We start from the raw sequence: 16,575 nt of genomic DNA, 5'->3' as shown, positions 1-16,575 counted from the left end.
TTCAGGAAGAACCTCCCGATAAAATTGAACTGGGATATCTGGGCCAGTTAGGGGAAGGTGCCTTTTGTCGAGGCTGGTTGTGATGTGTGTAGCCGTGCTGTGGTGGCAGGGTTGAAAGCCTTTGTGGCTTTGTGTACGACTCTTTTAGTTCTGCAGCGCTAACCGCCCTATCTTTCGTCTTAATTTTTTGAAAGTAAATTTTTTTTTAGTCACAGTTACCACCACAAGTGTACGAGTTCCGTCTTTGAAGTGTATTTCGACAGTCTGCAGTGCGTGTTTCATTATTTGTTTTGGATGGAGTGCTGCTATGGAATTAGTGCAGTGTCAGTCGGTGGTATTTACTGAGCGCTTATTGGGAGAGCAATACAACAGAGTTGGTAGACCTGTTCCCTTCCCACAAGGAGTTTAATGTTCATAGGGCGAGACGGACATTGAGATAGATTAGGGTTGGGGGAGATAGTGCTTAGAGCAGTGCTTTGCACATAGTAAGCGCTTAACAAATACCAACATTATCATTATTATTATAGTGGAGTATGAGGATGTGGATATTAGTGCTGTGGGGTTAGGGGGAGTGTCAGTGCTTATGGGGTACATAGCCAAGTGTGTAGTCGGCTCATAGGGGAGAGGGGAAATAAAGGGCTTAGTCTAGGAAGGAGATGTGATTTTAAGAGGGTTTTGAAGATAAGGAACATGATGGATGTGTGGAGAGTGAAGAGTGTCGGAAGAAATGGTTTTCTCCCACGCACGTGACAGTGGAGACAGCAGATTAACTGCACCCCAATGTTGCCCTAACACAAGGTTATTCAAACCCCAGCTCTAAGAGAAATCTGTAGAATTCTAGAAGAGCGTCTCCCGGAACTGTGGCTAGCTTAGATGATCGGACACAACTGGTGCACATCCATTTGAGATAATAAAAATGGGATTTGCCCTCCTAAATTTGTTGTCTCTTCATTAATTTTCACTTAATTGGTTTAACTGGCTCTCTGCTGCTGAAGCTTGACTGCAAAAGAACCTGAATACAACAATTGCCTCAGAAAATAGGAATCACACTAAGGGGAAGTGTAAATGAATGGTGAGAAATTGGGAAGGAAAATGCAAGAAAGATGTGTGTGTGTGTGTGTGTGTGTGTGTGTGTGTGTGTGTGTTAGGGGGAGTAAAACCAGAACTTCTAATAATACTGGTAGTTGTGTTATGTTGTGCTAAGTCCTGGGGGCAGTTTGGATCAAACCTGACACATTCCTTGGTCCACACGAGGCTTAAGGGTAGAGGGAGAGCAGGAATTGAATCCCCCATTTCACTGATGAGGAAACCGAGATGTAGGGAAGATAAATGACTTGTTCAGGGTCACACAGCAGGGAAGTGGTGGAGCTGGGGAACTAAGCGCTTGGGAGAGTACAATATAATAGACTTGGTAGACATTCCTTGCCCACAATGAGCTTACAGCGTAGAGTGGGAGACAGGATATGTACCATAAAATGCCAAGGGGCTGAGGGAGGGTTGAGTCCAAGCACAAGGGTGACACAAAGGGAGTGGGACAAGAGGAATTGAGGGCTTAGTCAGGGAAGGCCTCTCGGAGGAGATGTGCTTTTAATAAGGATTTGGGCAAGGGGTCGGCGACAAGATAGATGAGATCAAGGTATGGTGAGTAGGTTGGCATTGGAGCAGTGAAATACGCGGGCTGGGTCACAAGAAGAAATCGGCGGGGTAAGATAGAAGAGGGTTAGCTGATTGTATGCTTTCAAGCCCAGCTTAGAGTAAAGGCTCAAATTCTGTTGACTGATTTATACAGTCTTCTCAAAGGTTACCTTTTGATCATAAAGGGGCTTTATCTGATCTTTTAGGTTCCAAGGGTCCCCCCCTTATCTTACTTTTTCTTCGGTGTTTGCTGTCCCAGAGAATGGTCCCCAGTTATTTTAATGTGTCAGTCAGTCATTGGTATTCATTGAATACTTACTGTGCGCAGAGCACTGTACCAAGTGCCTGGGAGAGTACAGTACATCAGAGTCAGTAGGCACGTTCCCTGCCTACAACGAGTTTACAATCTAGAGGGGAAGACATTAAAATAGATTTGCTAGAAGGGGAATAACAGAGTGTCCTAAATCCTGCCTCTGCCATTCGTCTGTTGTGTGACCATGGGCAAGTCTCTCCACTTCTCTGTGCCTCAGTTACCTCTTCTATAAAATGGGGATTAAGTCTCGGAGCTCTATGTGGGGCATGGACTTGTGTCCAACCTGATAAGCCTGTATCTACCCCAGAGCTGAGCAGAGCGCCTGGCATGAAGTTAGCGCTTAACAAATACCATTAAAAAAAGTATACGTATGTCCTGGTGGGCTAGGGTGAGTGTCAAAGGCCTTCAGGAATACACAGGGGAGGGCGGAGAGGGGAAATAAAGGGCTTAGATTGGGAAAGCCTCTGGGACGAAGTGGGATTTTAGGAGGGTTTTATGGGTGGGAAGAGTGGTGGACTGTCAGACCTGAAGTGGAAGGGAGTTAGAGGAAGAACATGGGCCAGAGGTTGGGGGCAGGATAGATGGGATTGAGGAACAGAGAGCAGAATGGTGTTAGGGGAGCCAACGTATAGTAGGTCAGCAAGGTGAGGGAGGTAGTTGATTTGAGCACCTTAAAGCCTTTGGGAAGGAGGTTCATTTATTCATTCAGCCATATCTTTTGAGCGCTTACTGTGTGCAGAGCACTGTACTAAGCACTTGGGAGAGTGCAAGACAACAGTGAACAGACACATGATCTGTCCACAGCCAGCTTACAGAAGTGGATGGGCACCCGCTGGAGGTTTTTGAGGAGTGAGAAGATAGGGCCTGTGTGGTTTTTCCAAAATTGACGCGATCCCTGCCCTCAACGAGGTTTTGCCCACCCATGTAATCGATTGGTGGTGCTTGTCAATCCATGGTATCTGAGTGCCTATCATGTGCAGAGCACTGTGCTAAGCGTTTGGGAGAGGATGTTACAACAGAGTTGGTAGACACATTCCCTGCCCACGTGGCACTTTCAGTGTAGCCTTTCCCCTTAAGCGATCATGGATTGCACAGAGACCCTCCACACGGTCTCACTGGGGTCTCATTTCGAGTCCAGCAGGTTTTGCGGAGCAGCTGACAGGGTCAGGGTCAGTCAGTGACACACGCACTCCAAGGACCCCCTACATTAGCTGATTTTTTTTTTTTTGGTTAAGGACTTTTACTCTTTGCCAGGCACTTTACTAAGCGCTAAGGTAGATCCAAGCTAATCAGGATGGACACAGTCCATGTCCCACATAGGGCTCACAGCCTTAATCAGCGTGGCTCAGTGGAAAGAGCCCGGGCTTGGGAGCCAGAGGTCATGGGTTCTAATCCCAGCTCTGCCACTTGACAGCTGTGAGACTTGGGGCAAGTCACTTAACTTTTCTGGGCCTCATTTACCTCATCTCTAAAATGGGGATTAAGACTGTGAGCCCCACGTGGGGCAACCTGATCACCTTGTACCCCACCCCAGTGCTTAGAACAGTGCTTTGCACATAGTAAGCACTTAAGAAATGCCATCATTATTAATCCCCATTTTCCAGGTGAGGGAACTGAGCCCCAGATAAGTGAAGCGACTCACCCAAGGCCATGCAGCAAAGAAGGGGAAAAGCTGGGGTTAGAACCCGGGTCCTTCTGACCCATGGGGCCTGGACTCTATCCACTAGGCCACCCTGCCTGAGCCCTCATCTGGATTTTACGCCGTCGTTGAGCATGGGGCTTGCTCATTTTCAGCCAGTGGCGTCTTGGATTCATCGGTGTGGAAATGGCCACGTCTCATTAAAGCTGCAGTGGGAGGGAGGGAAGGGCAGAGGGAAGGGCAGCCAGCCTCCCCCTCTCTCCTCCCCAAATCGACACTCACATATGGTTTTCCCAAAGGCCTTCTAACTTGCAGCTGCCCTGAAAGGAAGTGGCTAAGAGCTTCATCATCATCATCATCATCATCAGTGGTGTTTATCTATGCAGAATATTGTGTTAATAATAATAATAATAATAATGATGGCATTTATTCAGCGCTTACTATGTGCAAAGCACTGTTCTGTGTGCTGGGGAGGTTACAGGGTGATCAGGTTGTCCCACGGGGGGCTCACAGTCTTAATCCCCATTTTCCAGATGAGGTAACTGAGGCCCAGAAAAGTTAAGTGACTTGCCCAAAGTCACACAGCTGACAATTGGCGGAGTTGGGATTTGAACCCATGACCTCTGACTCCAAAGTTTCCACTGAGCCATGCTGCTTCAATCAATCAATCAATCGTATTTATTGAGCGCTTACTGTGTGCAGAGCACTGTACTAAGCGCTTGGGAAGTGCAAGTTGGCAACATGTAGAGACAGTCCCTACCCAACAGTGGGCTCACAGTCTAAAAGGGGGAGACAGAGAACAAAAAAGCACTCAGGAGAGTAAGTAGATACGTTGCCCCCCACAAGCTGACAGTCCAGAAGGGGTGACAGACATTAATATAAATAAATCCTTTATAAAACATCTTTTATATCTACATCTGCAGTGTAAATTCACATTTTAGTTCTTCCTGGTTTCCCCCAAAGAGAAAAAGGTTCCTCTTGCCACAATTGGGAATGTGGAGATGCCACCTCCCTGCCCCCATCACACAACATTCGGGTGATCTTTTAAAAAAATTCTCTTTGTGGAAATGTGTTTGCATTTCCTTTGCGGTTTTTTTGTGCACATTTTGTTATGAAAGAGACCACTTCTTCTAGCACGTTCTGGTAAAACCTTGGGTGAGGTAAGATAGCCAAGCTAACTTACTGAGAGAGCAAATTGTGGGGGGGAAAAAAACCTCTTTTGGTTTAACTTGAGGTCAGATTTCGTGTCCTAGTCCCTATCCTTTTCTCCTCCCAAATTGGGATGGACCGCGTGCCGTCTCGGTACTTCTTGCAGGCCGAGAAGTGTTTATCCCGGTGTCGTCATAATCCATGACATAGCCGCACCGAATGAGTAGGCGGTTTTCCAGTTGAGTTCTAGTTCTGATTGTGGCATAAGGGGCATTTCTCTCTCCCCTTTTTCCTTCCCCTTAGAAAGGGAATTTGGAGGTGAGCCAATAGAGGCACCAGTGAATGAGGTGGTGACAGACAAAAGAGGGGCTGGTAGAGAGGGAGGAGGGGGATGTTCCCAAGGATCCTTGACACCACACAATATGCGAAGCAGGGCGGCCTCGTGGAAAGGGCTCGGACTGGGAGTCGGAAGACCTGGGTTCTTAACCCGGATCCGCCGCTTGTTTGCCCGGTTGCCTTGGGCAAGTCACCTAATCAGTCCTATTTATTGAATGCTTACCGTGTGAAGTGGACTATAGTAAGCGCTTGGGAAATTTAAGTGTCTGGGCGACTATGTTATGACTTGTCTGAGCCTCAGTTCCCTCATCTGCAAAATGGGGATTCAATCCCCGGTCTCCCTCCAACTTAGACTGTGAGCCCTACGTGGGACCTGATTGTCTCGGCTCTACCCTAGTGCTTAGCGCGGTTCTTGACTCATAGTAAGCGCAAAACAAGCACATCGCAATTATTACTATGGCGGAGGAGGTGATTTATTGATTTATTTTAAATTGGCTGGTGTGACTGCTGGAAACTGGCTTCCTTTTCTTGGCAAATCATCATCATCAATCGTATTTATTGAGCGCTTACTATGTGCAGAGCACTGTACTAAGCGCATGGGAAGTACAAATTGGCTACATATAGAGACGGTCCCTACCCAACAGTGGGCTCACAGTCTAAAATAGATCAGACCTTGTCCTCTCCTCCAGATATTAGAAATAACCCATCGCCTCCTGGGTAGAGAGAGCCAGCATCCTGTTGTGAGTGCCCCCCGGCAGGCCGATGGACCAAGAAGTTTGCATTTCTGCCTTCAAACTCTGAGAACTGATTGCGTGTCTTAGATACTAAAAATATATGTTTATCTTTTTGTGTGTTTGTGCGTTTTTTTGTTTACTTGCTTCGTAGGCCGGTTTAATTGAAGCCAATGGAGAACTCAAGGTTTTTATAGACCAGAACCTTAGTCCTGGAAAAGGTAAGGAAATGGTCTTTGGAACCATTTTTATTTCTCCTTGTTCGCGAAGGGGTGCACTTATATCCGTTTTGAGGTTCTGTATGTAGCGTGTGCAGTTTCATACCGTTGTAAAGATGGAAATTTTCCATTCAGAAATGGAGTGACCTGTTGGATCTGATTGCATTGGCAATTTTTTCATTATTAATGTTGGCAATTTCAGAGAAAAATGATCTGTCTTCAACTTAAAACGGATTAACGAACATAATAATCATACTTTGTCAAAGTATGCATGTTCCTGATTTCCAATTTACTTGGAAAAAATAAAGAGCTGTCATTTTGCAACAGCCTTCGATTTGGAGAGTACTTTTCCATTTCAGTGATGCTGGCTGGGTCGGAAATGTACTATTGTCTTGCCTGATTAAGATTCAAGGACAGGAAACGTATTTTCTGCAAATCCACAGCCTCCAAAATCTACTTTCAACCTATTGTCACTGAACACCCACTCATTATTATCCAGTCAATCAGTGATATTTAGAGTGCCCATATTAAAGCGCCATATTAAGCTTTTGGGAGAAGACAGTACAACAGAGTTGGTAGACATTCCTTGCCCACAAGGACTTTACGGTCTAGAGGAGGAGCTTACATCCAAAAAATCCTAGGCACAGATCCTTATTCTTCCCTCCAGAATGGAGAGACTGAAGCAACATAAGTTTCTCCGAAGTGTAGGTCTATAATATGGGAAGAGTTTCCCTGTGGCACCAAATAAACTGGTTTGAATCAATCAATGTTGATTCTTGATGTATTCTTCTGGTGTGTCTTATTTTTCAGTTGAGAACCAGAGGACTAAGCAAGTTTGGAGGGATGGGGAGGGAGGGTCATTTGAACTGAAGCCTAAATCAAACGAAAGTTTCTTTAATTTTATTTTGTTTAGCTTCCACCTGTGGTGGATGCTGCATCCTTCATGGAGGGTTAGTCAGTCAATTATATTTACTGAGCGCTTATTATGCACCGAGCACTATACTAAACACTTGGGAGAGTACAGTATGACAGACACATTCCCAGCCCACAACGAGCTTACCTCTCCGCAGTGTTTCCTGGAGGCGGAAGAAAAACAACCTCATCCTGAGTGCCTTCTAAGCTGGCTGGGACTAATTTTGATATTCATTGTCACTCTCCTGGAGATTTAAATAAATTGCCTCCAGCAGCTATATGCTGTTGTTAATCAGAAGTCCATTTATATGCCGAAAGGTCAGAGAGAAATGAAAGGAAAAAAACTAATCTCTTGTAGAGCCTACTATTTTGTGTATAGTTAATAATATTGAAATTATTCTGATGGTTTAGAAGGTCTTCTGAAACACTGAGCTGTTGCTTTCCGTTTTCCTTGTGTAAGTCAATCAGTTGAATATATTGAGCGCTTACCGTGTGCAGAGCACTATACTAAGCACTTGGGAGAGTACAGTGTAGTAGACACATTCCCTGCCCACACGAGCTTACAGTCTAGAGGGGGAGACAGGCATTAATAAAAATAAATTCACAGATATGGACTTAAGTGGTGTGGGGCTCGGGGAGGGGGGGATGAATAAAGGGAGCAAGTCAGGGTGACACAGGAGGGAACAGAAGAAAAGAAAAAGAGGACTTAGGAAAGGCCACTTGGAGGAGATGTGCCTTCAATAAGGCTTTGAAGTGGGGGAGAGTGATTGTCTGTGGGATATGAAACGGGAGGATGTTCTAGGCAAAAGGGAGGACTTGAGTGAAAGGTTGGCGGCAAGATAGACGAGATCGAGGTACAGTGAATGGGTTGGCGTTAGAGGAGCGAAGTGTGCGGGCTGGGTTATAGCAGGAGCAGTGAGTTGAGGTAGGAGGGGGCCAGGTGATTGAGTGCTTTAAAGTCAATAGACAACTCCTGCTTCATGGTAAATTGTTTGGTTTACCTGGAATTTAAACTAAATATTTATCTCCTGTAGAGTGGTTGACTGTAAAGAACTGAATTCAAACTTGTTCCGTGGCTGACTTAGCTTTTCTCAAACGCCTTATCTGTCGAAACACTCCTGTCTCTCAGTTGGCTGGCTGTCAACTGCCTGTGTGTGTTCTGCATTTTGGAGGCCATTTAGACAACAGCCAAGGTAACCTGAAGGTGTTCGTATTTTTGCTGGCTGTCAAAAAAGGAACCGACTTGAATTCAGTAGAATAAGTTCAGTAGAAATTATTGAGCATCTGCTGTGTGCAGAGAACTGTCCTGAGCCCTTGGGAGAGGCCAGTAGAATTAGCCGGCACAATCTCTGTCCATAAGAACTACATTTTAGCAGAGGAGACAGACTCTAGGATATATTAAAGTGTGTAGAAATATACATAAATGGTACGCAGGGTTGGGAGGACCCAAGTAATCAGATGGCTTGAAAGTGCTGAAGCATACAGTGCACTATACTAAGCGTTTCGGAGAGTACAGTATAATACAGCACTTAGAACAGTGCTTGGCACACTGTAAAGCGCTTAACAGATACCATAATTATTATAATTATAAACAGTGAACAGACACATTCCCCTGCCCACAGTTAGCTTACAGTCTAGAGGAGGAGAGTAGGGGAGGAAGGACGCTAAGAAGATCGGAATTCGTTGCCTCATCTTGATAATAATAATAATAATTCTGGTATTTGTTAACCCAGGCGCTGTACTAAGTGCTGGGGTGGATACAAGCAAATGGGGCTGGACACAGTCCCTGTCCCACATGGGTCTCACAATCAAATACCGTTATTATTATTATTATTAGGCCCAGAGAAGTGAAGTGAGTTGCCCAAGGTCACACAGCAGACAGTGATCTAGGAAATGGCGTGGGCATGGGCAGGAGCCACGGGGGGAGAGGTAGCGTCAGGGAGAGGGGGGATAGGTGGTTGTCTGGGTGGTTGGGGAGTCTCCAGAGTGTCAGAACCGCGGCTAGGAGCAACCGCGGGAACCGCGTCGGTGTGATGATGGAGGCCGCAGGGGCAAGATATTTTCAAGGAGCTCAAGGGAGCTGGCAGTTCCCCCACAACATGTGTCTGGGCCATCCTCCTCCCCTCCCTACCTTGAGGGAGCTGTAGGCCATTTTGGGTGGTCAGAATCCTCGAAAGGGGTCAGTGTCATCGCTGTAATAGACAGTTTGTTCATCACCCGCATAACAATCGTTTTACCACCCAACTTTGGCCAAGACGCTTTCCCCTCACTCACTCGTTCGGTCAACTCTGCCATGAGAAAGCTAACTCCGCACTGAAATGTTGTCCCTCTTTCTGTCGTAGGGGTTGTGTCATTAGTAGCGGTTCATCCTTCTTCAGTAAACACCCTTGGGAAACAACTCTTGCCAAAAACATTCGGACAGTCTAACGTCAACATTGCACAACAAGTGGTAAGAAACGTCTGGGTGGAAAGGGAAAAATGGATCGGGTTCGACACGGGACGCTTACCAATCGATGGAGCTCGGAATGCATCCGCGCCCCTCCTTGTCAGGTTGTGGGGTGCCCGGAACCATCCACCCTGGATTTCACACCCCCTTTTAGCTCGGAGAGAGCGTCGTCATTCAGGTCGTTCCCCGAAGCCGTAGCTTCATCGATGTTGTTTCCTAAGGAAGGGAGTTGTTGCTGTTGTTCTTTTGACTTCCCTCTATACTCTGTCCCAAGAGATGGCGTGCATTTCCATGTATTCAATTGTCAACCCAAGGCTATTCAGTGCTTTGCATCACTAACCTTTCACCAACACTGTCCAATTCCACATTTTCTTTTTTGTTTGCCTTTTTGATAATGTCCCGGTTGTGGAGTGATCAATATACTGATTATCTATAATGTGCCTGGCAAGGTAGGAAAGATTTAAAAGGTATGGTCCTTGATACATAGGAGCTTACAATCTAGAAAATCAGGAGGATAACTCATAGTTTTTGTGTCCAGGGTGACCTTTATAATCAGCAGGACAAGTATTTTGCACAAAACACTGTGCTCAGACGGAGTAAAAAAGGACTAAGAGACCTTTGAAGAAGTTTACAATTTAGTGTGAGAAGCATGAAGTAGCAACATTCCCATAGCTAAAATACACAGGTCCCAGACCCCAAGAGTGCACATTATAGGAACACAGCAGACTGCAGCAAATGGCACACGAGAGCTTGAAAAGAAAGGCCAAAATTTTTGAGCAGTCAGGACTGTAACCAGGGTATTGAAAGAGCCGTATCTGGGAAGGCTTCTTGCGGGAGGTGGGTTTTTAGTAAAGGGACAGATGCGGTCTAAGCGGAAACAGCTAGTATGGGGGAAATGTGTGAACTGTGGCTCACAGAGCGGAGAATTGGTGTCAGGCACTGTACTAATCACCGGGGTGGATACAAGCAACTCAAGCTGGACACAGTCCTTGTCCCATGTGGGATTTGCAGTCTCAATCCCCATTTTAAAGATGAGGTAACAGAGGCACAGCAAAGTGAAGTGACTTGCCCAGGGTCCCACAGCAGACACGTGGTGGAGCCAGGATTAGAACCCATGACCTTCTTATTCCCAGGCTCATTCTCTATCCACTACGCCATGCTGCTTCTCTGCAGAATGAGAAGCTTGCCTCCAGCCTCTCCCTACCTCACAGAGATGTTGAGAGGATAAATGAGATAACCGACTTGAAAGCACCTGGGGAAAGTAGAAGTGCTCCATCTCAAACAAGGTATTGTTATTATTTGGTGAAAGGAAATAAGGCGTTCATTCAGTCTTTAATTTGGGAGCACTGTCCTTAGAAGTGACTCTCAGGTTATACAAGAATGGGAGACAAGGGAGGTAGCAGTGGTGGTGACCGTGATGGGAAGATTGAGAAGAGCCATGAGATCATAGGATGGTGAGTGGGTCAGTTTTTGACAAGTGCAAAGAAGTGGCAGAACGATCAAGAGGAGATATCCTTGGGAAAGGGAAAAAAAATATATGAGACTGGAGAGATGTAGTGATAAGGATTCAGGATTTGAAGCTACAACTTAGAACAGTGCCTCAGTGCTTAAAGCAGTGCCTGGCACATGGTAAGCACTCAACAAATGCCATTTTTTTTAAAAAAAAGGTGACAGCTTTAAGTGATTGAGTATAATGCTTAAGTACAGGTCAGGAGGAGGAAGATGAGCCAACAAAGGAGCAAAGGAGAGATGAGTTACTAGAAGAGGGGAAGCAACATCTTCTAGTGGGTAGAGCCTGGGCTTTGGGAGTCTGAGGACCTGGGTTCTAATCCTTGCTCCACCACTTGTCTGCTGTGTGACCTGGGGCAAGTCGCTTCACTTCTCTGTGTCTCAGGGACCTCTTCTGAAGAATGGGGATTAATACCAGGATCCCCACGTGGGACACAGACTGTGTCCTGCTCTATTAGCTTGTATCTCCCCCAGGGTTTAGTACAGTGTCTGGCACCTAGCGCTTAACAAACACCATAAAAAAAAGAGGAGAATCAGGGTCGATTATGTTCTCATCAGCCACCCTGATGATGATAATGATGGTACTTGTTAAGCGCCCTACTGCGTATCAAGCACTGTTCTAAGCACTGGGGTAGATAGAAGTTAATTAGGTCGGATGCAGTCCCTGTTCCTTGGAGCTCACTCACCAGATGTCTCCTGGGTGACCTTGCGCAAGTCACTTCATTTCTCTGGGCCTCAGTTAATTCCTCTGCAAAATGGGGATTAAAACTGCTTTTCTTATGTACTAAGCACTTCGGAGAGTACAGTAATAATAATTATGGTATTTGTTAAGCACTTACTGTGTGCCAGGCACTGTACTAAGCACTGGGGTGGATACAAGCAAATCGGGTTGGACCAAGTACCTGTCCCACATGAGGTTCACGGTCTCAATCCCAAATTTACAGATGAGTTTCACTGAGGCCCAGAGAAGTTACTTGCCTAAGGTCACACAGCAGACAAGTGATGGAGCCAGGATTAGAACCCATAGCCTGTGAGCCCGTCCTTCTAGACTGTGAGCCCGTTGTTGGGTAAGGACCCTCTCTATATGTTGCCGACTTGTACTTCCCAAGCGCTTAGTATGCTTTGCACACAGTAAGCGCTCAATAAGTATGATTGAATGAATGAATGAATTAGCAGCCACGGTCCATCATCATCATCATCAATCGTATTTATTGAGCGCTTACTATGTGCAGAGCACTGTAATGAGTTTAAAGCCTAGACGGATGGATTTTGAGAGAGGGGAGAACTGAATCAATCAATCAGTGGTATTTATTCAGCCCTCACTATGTGCAGAACACTGTTTTAAGCGCTTGGGAGTGGACAGTAAAACAGAGTTGGTAGACCTTTGCCCTGCCCACAACATGCTTACAGTGTAGAAAGCTGTAAGGATTAAATGGAGGTGAAATGGGAAGAACCATTAATAAGTTGGTTTTTGTGGTGTTTCACTTGTTTTGTCCCTTCTTTAATTTCTTCGTAATCCAGTGCCCATCATGTCTTGTTTTTTTTTGTTTGTTTGTTTTTCCCCCTCTTGGCCATATCCAAACACCAAGTCACCCTCTTAAAATAATAATAATAATTATGGTATTTGTTAAGCACTTACTATGTGCCAATCACTGTTCCAAGTGCTGGAATAGATACGAGGTAATCAGGTTGGACACAGTCTGTGACCCATATGGGGCTCACAGTCTTAATCCCCATTTTACAGATGAGGGAACTGAAGCCCAGAGAAGTGAAGTGACAGCCCCAGGGTCACACAGCAGACGTATCGCAGGGCCGGGGTTAGAACCCAAGCCCTCTGACACCCAGGCCCGTGTTCTTTCCATTAAACCAGGCTGATGCCCTAATTTCCCCCTAGAAAGTACCATCCTGTTGCCACCGGGGTTGAACAGACGCGCTCTCCTGCTCTTCAGCGACAAATGAGAAATCAAGATCGGCGAGCGGCTATTTCTGAATATATTTCGCAAACTTAGCGGTGGAAGGCCAAGAGATCTTGAGAAAAAGATAGCAAACCAACAGTTAAACCCAAGGCCCCTCCCACGGGCTGAGGCCCAGAGTGTCCGATTGGTTGTATTTTGACAGGTTAGCGTAGCCAGCGTTTGTTGAGCCATGCTCAACTTCGGCTACGATGATGTACTTCTGAATTCTTGGTCTTAGATTTGTTTTTGTCCGGGCTGTCTGTGTGGTTCTCATGATTTCCCACCTTTTAAAACAAAGCACAACCCACTTGTGCTTTGCTTGACTCTTTCCTTTCATCTCCCCTTACGTCCTCTCCCACTGCATCTGTTCTTTTCAAACCTCCCCTGGGGCTCTTTAAATCTGTGCAATATAACAGGTCTTCTAGGACCAAAACACTCACCTCCCTCACCTCTCCTCATCCCCTTTTTATGTGGGTTCCTCTCCTAGCTCCTGGTAATTTTAGGATGAAGGTGGAGTCCTCTAGACCATAAGCTTTTTTGTGTTTTTGTTTACTAATGACGCTTATTAAGTGTTTTCTTTGCGCCAAACACAGCCAAGCGCTGAGGTAGAGACAGGTTAATCAGGCTGGGCCCAGTCCTTGCCCCAGATGGGGCTCATAGTGTAAATAGGAATCTGCATTTTAAAGATGAGGAAACTGAGGCTAGAGAAGTGAAAGATTTGCCCAGAGGCACCCAGCAGACAAATGGCAGAACCGGAATTAGAACCCAGGTCCTCTGACTGCCAAGCCCGGGCTTTTCCCGCTAGGCCGCACCGCTCTGGCCTGTGTGTCTACAAGAACCCAAGGCCCCTGCAGCTTCTCATCTGTCTCTCTTCTCCCAAGCCTCTGAGAGGATCGAGCTGTTCTTGGGAAAGGTACCAGGATGCCAGTTCTCAGCACCTCCAACACTTCTCCCAATAGATATTAAACCCTATGCCAAGTTGAGTTCGTGACTTAATCGTTGTCCTTCACTGCATCCCCATAGCGATTATTCCTGGCATTGTGGAAATGTGTGGATATCGCAGGCACATTTGTTGGTTTTTATCTTGCCCGTCGTAGTTAGCGTTTTATCGTAGTTAGCATCGGGAAGAGCGAATTGAGCAATAGGAATTAAAAGGAAAATGCGGTTGTGGAAACAAGCATTATTCCCTCTAAACTCAAAACGTTGTCTTGGAAATTAAAACCAGTTTATTTTTCTTAATCCTTGAAACCCAGCTACTTCTTATTTTCCTCCACGAATCTGTCTTTGGCTCCGCTTGTGGCTTGTAGTTTGTCTCTGCACAATTTGCAAAGTGGCATCTGGGCCCACAGTTCAATCTGTGATTAATTTGATGAATTACCATTTAATTTTGTAAAGCGCCCACACCTGGAATTAGATAGGTTACTCTGAATTAATCCTTTAACATCCAGAAGACTTTCCCCTGAAAACAGATTTTCTTTTCACGGATTATAACTTTGTGCCAACTGTTGACTTTGAAAGAGGTCACCTGGACTTAAAGAAGATAATAATAAAAAAAAAGCTGTCAGCAACTTATAGGGTCAAAGTAAGCAGGGCATTTATCCCTTTAAGAAGGAGAACAAAAGGATAACGGGCTTAAAATAACTCAGGATATTATCTTCGGTGGATCTGTTGAAAGGATTTCTTCCATTTCAGATGTTATGGGTGTTTTAGGATTTTCTGGCTCCTGGTGAACTTGAATAATTTGGCTTTTTTTTTTATTAGACCTACACACAGTCCAGTTGAGGTGGTAATTAAGCAAGGCTCTAAATATTCACCAAGATATTTTTGGAATAGTCTAGCTGTAAGTCGCCTGTTTAGGTTTATGGCAGGTATAACCTTCACTACGTGGGATTTTCAAGGCCTGTTGCTAGTCAGGCCCTGTAAATATCGAACCGCTGAACGATAGTCCACATTGGTCACTCTTACTGTCAGAGGGAGTGTGAATAATTGAGATTGTGTTTAAGCACACAGAGCCGCGTCAGCCAACTTCTCGAGAAGATTCTGTGGTCCGTGGAACTCTCACTGAATGATCTCTCCTTTTTTTCTCCTATCTCAATTGACCTTATTATTCACCGGCAGCTAATATCATGCGACTGTTTCTGGATTGTTTGGGGTTTTGGGGAAAGGCGGCTGACCATTTGTTTAAACTGGAAAGGCACGGCAGGCTAATCTTGGTATAAAAAGGAAGGCTCTAGAAGTTGCCCCTCGGCAGACGACACTAATCCATTTTGAAAGGTGGTGATTTTCTTCAGAGAATCAGTGGAAGCAAGACTCTAGAGAATTAGCGACTAATAAAGTGTCACTGCTATGGGGGACTCTGTTTTTTTTTTTTTAATTGTATTCTGAATTTTCTTTTTTTTTTTAACTGTAGGTAATTGGCACACCACAGAGACCCTCAGCACCAAATACTATCCTAGTAGGAAGTCCACATACACCTAACACACATTTTGTATCACAGAACCAAGCATCAGATTCCTCACCTTGGTCCGCTGGGTGAGTAAATATTTCTCTCAGATCATTAGAGACTTAAGAGAATTGCTGTGGATTTTCCTCTAAAGTTGTCAAAACTGGGTTGTGTGGTCAGTCCTTACAACCGAGTTCAGTAGGGCTTCCATTTTCTTTTTTTTTTTTTTAATTTATTTGTTAAGCGCTTACTATACACCAGGCACTGTACTAAGCGCTGGGGTAGATAGAAGCTAATCAGGTTGGACGTAGTCCATGTCCCACTTGGGGCTCCCAGTCTTAATTCCCATTTTACAGATGAGGGGACTGAGGCCCAGAGAAGTGAAATGACTTGCCCAAAGGTCATGCAGCAGAGCTGGGATTAAATCCTACGTCCTTCTGACTCCCAGCTCCACGCTGTGTCCTCTAGGCCACGCTGATTTAGTTGTATTTTTCAGAGCTCTTGATCCTTTCAGGTCAGCCTGGTATGAATGGAAACATTTCAATCGGTACCCAGAATAGATCGAAAATCAAGAACACACTTTGACTTCAGTCTGTCGGAAGTCAGATTGCTGTGAAAGGGGTCCTACGAGTCCACGCGCGGTATAGTGTTCTGGGATAAAGTTGGTGCTTTAAAAGTTCACTAGTTATTAGCAAAAGGTGAGGAAACAAGCCGACTTCACGGACCCAACTTGGAGACTTTCCACTGTCTGTCCTGGAAAATAACAATTTAGAAAGTACAGTCTTAAGAACGGTTTTGTAGCCTTAAATGTTACCAATGTCAGAAGCAGTAGACTTCTTCCCCTTAGGGAAGCACAGTAGCAGTTCATTTTAGCAAGTGTGAATTTCTGTGATTGTTGTGCATATGCACTTCAAGTTAGACCAGGCAAATAGGGCGGCAGGCATTCGTAATATACCAGGGATATTTGGGAGAAGTGGAATCTTCATTTAAATCCATATTTTCATTTTCCGGATTTTTTTTTCTTAGAACATTGGAATTCCAGCATCGACTAGCCTCGTGTGGAATGCCATTATTCAGTCTACTTCCAATTTTCATCATGTCTCATTCCTCCTACCTTCTGAAGACGTGAATGTGAAACTGGCTTCTCGGGCTTATAAATTTCCTGTCCCCGCTATCGGTATTTGTTAAGCGCTTTCTATGTGCCGGGCACTGTACTAAGTGCTGGAGCAGATACAGGATGATCAGTTTGGACCCAGTCCGTGTCCCCAGTGAAGGGTCACACAGCAGAC

General features: G+C 45.3%; 1 protein-coding gene across 5 annotated transcripts in view; it reads left to right on the top strand.

Annotated features, from left to right (window-relative positions):
* Positions 1-16,575, top strand: part of TFDP1 (transcription factor Dp-1) — a 50,289-nt gene that overhangs the window by 18,309 nt on the left and 15,405 nt on the right. For all 5 annotated transcript variants that reach the window (XM_038762040.1, XM_038762041.1, XM_038762042.1 and 2 more), the window contains exons 3-5: positions 5,958-6,024; positions 9,276-9,382; positions 15,254-15,375. In XM_038762040.1, coding sequence (XP_038617968.1) covers positions 5,958-6,024; positions 9,276-9,382; positions 15,254-15,375 — 296 coding nt within the window. The remainder of the gene's footprint in view (positions 1-5,957; positions 6,025-9,275; positions 9,383-15,253; positions 15,376-16,575) is intronic.

The sequence above is a fragment of the Tachyglossus aculeatus genome, chromosome 20 (genome assembly GCF_015852505.1).
Source record: "Tachyglossus aculeatus isolate mTacAcu1 chromosome 20, mTacAcu1.pri, whole genome shotgun sequence".
Classification (NCBI taxonomy): domain Eukaryota; kingdom Metazoa; phylum Chordata; class Mammalia; order Monotremata; family Tachyglossidae; genus Tachyglossus; species Tachyglossus aculeatus.
This window is presented reverse-complemented; position numbering and strand designations above follow the sequence as displayed.